The following is a 4,245-nucleotide window of genomic DNA, read 5'->3' as shown; positions in this document are numbered from 1 at the left end:
AGCGGAGGAGCCTCCAGCCCCTTTGCCATGGGAAGCCCCATCCCTTGATGGACACCGTTAATGGGGGAGCAGCCCCAGCATGCAGGGATGGGGATGCAGCAGGATTAGGCTCAGCTCCTTGGGGGCTGACCCATGGGGCTGCCCCTTTGCCTCAGCACGTACCTGCAGTGCTTGCTCACAGGCTTCATCTGATGGGAGGGTGGCGCTGGGCTTGGATGGAGGAACCCACCTGCATCCATGGTGCTGGGGGAGCAGAGCAGCCCCATAAGCATGGGGCACTTGGTGTCCCACTGTCACACACTGTCAGAAGCTGCAGAGGAGATGGGGCCGTGCCCCATAGCAAGGGGGAGCCTTTCCTGAGCCCCATCGGATGGGTGTTGTAAGGGAGAGCAAAGGGTTGTTGGGTGCACCAAGAGCTGCACCTTCCCCACCCAAAGACAATTATGGAATGGTTTGGGTTGGAAAGGACCTGGAGCTCACCCAGTTCCGCCATGGCCGGGGATGCCTTGCCCTGGACCACCTCACCCAAGGCTCCATCCAACCTGGCCGTGGACACTTGGCTTGGTTGAGCTCCATGAGCTTGGCCTTGGCCTCCTCTCCAGCACATCCAGGTCCCTCCAGACCCCGTCCCTTCCCTCCAGGACATCACCCCCAAGCACAGACCTTGGCACCCAGCACAGGAAGGGGCATAGCGGCCTGAGAAGCACATTGGGTGCCTGCAGCTCCCATTGCCCCCATTGCCCCCTCTCTGTACCCATTGCACCCTCCCTGTCCCCATTGCCCCCTCTGTCCCCATTGTCCCCTCCCTGTCCCCATTGCCCCCTCTGTCCCCATTGCCCCCTCCCTGTCCCCATTGCCCCAATTGCCCCCTCTCTGTCCCCATTGCCCCCTCCCTGTCCCCATTGCCCCCTCCCTGTCCCCATTGCCCCAATTGCCCCCTCTCTGCCCCCATTGCCCCCCCCGTCCCCATTGCCCCAATTGCCCCCTCTGTCCCCATTGCCACCATTGCTCCCTCACTGTCCCCATTGCCCCCTTACTGTCCCTATTGTCCCAATTGCCCACTCTGTCCCCACTGACCCCCCAGTGCCCCATTGCTCCCTCCCTGTCCCCATTGCCACCTCTCTGTCCCCACTGCCCCCTCAGTGTCCCTATTGCCCCCTCTCTGTCCATATTGCCCCTATTGCCCCCTCTCTGTCCATCTAGGAGGGCACATCCTCATCATGGCCATGGGGCATCGTTGTCTCCTTGCAGCCCCCTGGGGAGGGCAAAAGGACAAAAGAGGCCTTGGGGTGCCCCATAGGGACACTTGGGTGCCCAAAGGGGACATTGGGGTGCCCCATAGGGACACGTGGGTGCCCAAATGGGACCTTGGGTTGCCCCATAGGGACACGTGGGTGTCCAAAGGGGACCTTGGGGTGCCCCATAGGGACACGTGGGTGTCCAAAGGGGACCTTGGGGTGCCCCATAGGGACACGTGGGTGTCCAAAGGGGACATCGGGTGTCCCGTAGGGGCACCTAGAGCCCACAGTGGCCACGCCCCATTAGGGATAAGCCACGCCCCTCTCCGGCCCAGCCAATCCCCATCACCCCCATTCCCTCCATCACCCCCATTCCCCCATCACCCCCATTCCCCCATCAGCCCCATTCCCCATCACCCCCATTCCCCATCACCCCCATTCCCCATCACCCCATTCCCCCATCACCCCCATTCCCCCCATCACCCCCATTCCTCCATCACCCCCATTTCCCCCATTCCTCCCCATCACCCCCATTCCCCCATCACCCCCATTCCCCCATCACCCCAGCTTCCCCATACCCTCCCCCCATCACCCCCATTCCTCCATCACCCCCATTTCCCCCATTCCTCCCCATCACCCCCATTCCCCCATCACCCCCATTCCCCCATCACCCTCATTCCCCCATCACCCCCATTCCCCCCCCATACCCCTATCACCCCTATTCCCCCTATTCCCCATCACCCCATTCCCCCATCGCCCCCATTCCCCCCCCATCACCCCCATTCCCCCCATTCAGGAGCCTCCTGAACAAGCCCAAGAGCGAGATGACCCCGGAGGAGCTGCAGAAGCGGGAGGAGGAGGAGTTCAACACGGGCCCGCTCTCGGTGCTCACGCAGTCGGTCAAGAACAACACCCAGGTCCTCATCAACTGCCGCAACAACAAGAAGCTGCTGGGGCGCGTCAAGGCCTTCAACAGGTCCCCATTGTCCCATTGGGGTCCCCATAACCCATCCTGTTGGGAGCTAGCACCCCCCTCATCCTCCCATTGTCCCGCTGGGGTCCCCATAACCCATCCTGTTGGGAGCCAGCACCCCCCTCTGGGAGCCAGCACCCCCCTCATCCTCCCATTGTCCCATTGGGGTCCCCATAACCCATCCTGTTGGGAGCCAGCACCCCCCTCATCCTCCCATTGTCCCATTGGGGTCCCCATAACCCATCCTCTTGGGAGCCAGCACCCCCCTCATCCTCCCATGTTCCCCTTTGGGGTCCCTGTTGTCCCATTGGGGTCCCCATTGATGTCCAACCTCATTGGTACCCAATGTGTTCCCCTTTGGGGTGTCACCCCCCCCCCCCATGGCCTTGGGTCCTGCTTGCTCCGGTGCCCCTGGTCCCCATCTCTCCTCGTGTTCCCCTTGGAGCCATGGATGGATGGATTGGGGGTGGGACCCCAATCCCTATTCTCTCCCCCCAGGCACTGCAATATTGTGCTGGAGAACGTGAAGGAGATGTGGACCGAGGTGCCCAAGAGCGGCAAGGGGAAGAAGAAGTCGAAGCCGGTGAACAAGGACCGCTACACCTCCAACATGCTCCTGCGCGGGGACTCCGTCATCGTGGTCCTGCGCAACCCCCTCGTAGCCGGGAAGTAGGGATCAGCCTGCATCCGGGATGGGATGGGATGGGATGGGATGGGATGGGATGGGATGGGACGGGATGGTCCCATCTGCCGTGGATGAACCCCCTCGGACTGCCTGCGAGCCCTCGGGAATGGATGGAGCTCCGCCCTCTATCAGATTGCAAAGAACGCACTGGGATTCACTGGATTCATTGGGATGGGATGAACCTGGATTCATTGGGATCCCCATTGGGATGGGATAAACCCGCTGGATCCCATGGGATCCCCATTGGGATGGGATGAACCCCCCTGGATTCATTGGGATCGCCATTGGGATGGGATGAACCCCCTGGATCCCATGGGATCCCCATTGGGATGGGATGTCCCCCCTGGATTCATTGGGATCCTCATTGGCATGGGACGAGCCCCCTGGATTCATTGGCATCCCCATTGGGATGGGATGAACCCCCTGGATCCCATGGGATCCCCATTGGGATGGGATGAACCCCCTGGATCCCATGGGATCCCCATTGGGATGGGATGAACACCCTAGATTCATTGGGATCCCCATTGGGATGGGATGAACCCCCTGGATCCCATGGGATCCCCATTGGGATGGGATGAGCCCCCTGGATTCATTGGGATCCCCATTGGGATGGGATGACCCCCTGGATCATAACCCCCTGGATCCCATGGGATCCCCATTGGGATGGGATGAACCCCCTGGATTCATTGGGATCCCCATTGGGATGGGATGAAGCCCCCTGGATCCCATGGGATCTTCATTGGGATCCCCATTGGGATGGGATGAACCCCCTGGATTCATTGGGATCCCCATTGGGATGGGATGAACCCCCTGGATTCATTGGGATCCCCATTGGGATGGGATGAACCCCCTGGATTCATTGGGATCCCCATTGGGATGGGATGAACCCCCTGGATTCATTGGGATCCCCATTGGGATGGGATGAACCCCCCTGGATTCATTGGGATCCCCATTGGGATGGGATGACCCCCCTGGATCCCATGGTTCCCCATTGGGATGGGATGAACCCCCTGGATTCATTGGGATCCCCATTGGGATGGGATGAACCCCCTGGATTCATTGGGATCCCCATTGGGATGGGATGAACCCCCTGGATCCCATGGTTCCCCATTGGGATGGGATGAACCCCCTGGATTCATTGGGATCCCCATTGGGATGGGATGAACCCCCTGGATTCATTGGGATCCCCATTGGGATGGGATGAACCCCCTAGATTCATTGGGATCCTCATTGGGATGGGATGAACCCCCTGGATCCCATGGGATCCCCATTGGGATGGGATGAACCCCCTGGATTCATTGGGATCCCCATTGGGATGGGATGAACCCCCTGGATTCATTGGGATCCCC

General features: G+C 60.6%; 1 protein-coding gene across 1 annotated transcript; it reads left to right on the top strand.

The window, feature by feature from the left end:
- Positions 1-2,012: 2,012 nt before the first annotated feature.
- LOC133211677 (small nuclear ribonucleoprotein Sm D2-like) lies at positions 2,013-2,884 on the top strand. Its single transcript, XM_061352245.1, has 2 exons — positions 2,013-2,214; positions 2,710-2,884. Exons 1-2 carry the CDS (start codon positions 2,063-2,065, stop codon positions 2,882-2,884), a joined length of 327 nt encoding a protein of 108 aa, XP_061208229.1. The 5' UTR covers positions 2,013-2,062.
- Positions 2,885-4,245: the final 1,361 nt, after the last annotated feature.

The sequence above is a fragment of the Neopsephotus bourkii genome, unplaced genomic scaffold, assembly GCF_033783945.1.
Source record: "Neopsephotus bourkii isolate Nb327-2 ecotype Australia unplaced genomic scaffold, CSIRO-AGI_Nbou_v1 NB_647, whole genome shotgun sequence".
Taxonomy (NCBI): domain Eukaryota; kingdom Metazoa; phylum Chordata; class Aves; order Psittaciformes; family Psittacidae; genus Neopsephotus; species Neopsephotus bourkii.
This window is presented reverse-complemented; position numbering and strand designations above follow the sequence as displayed.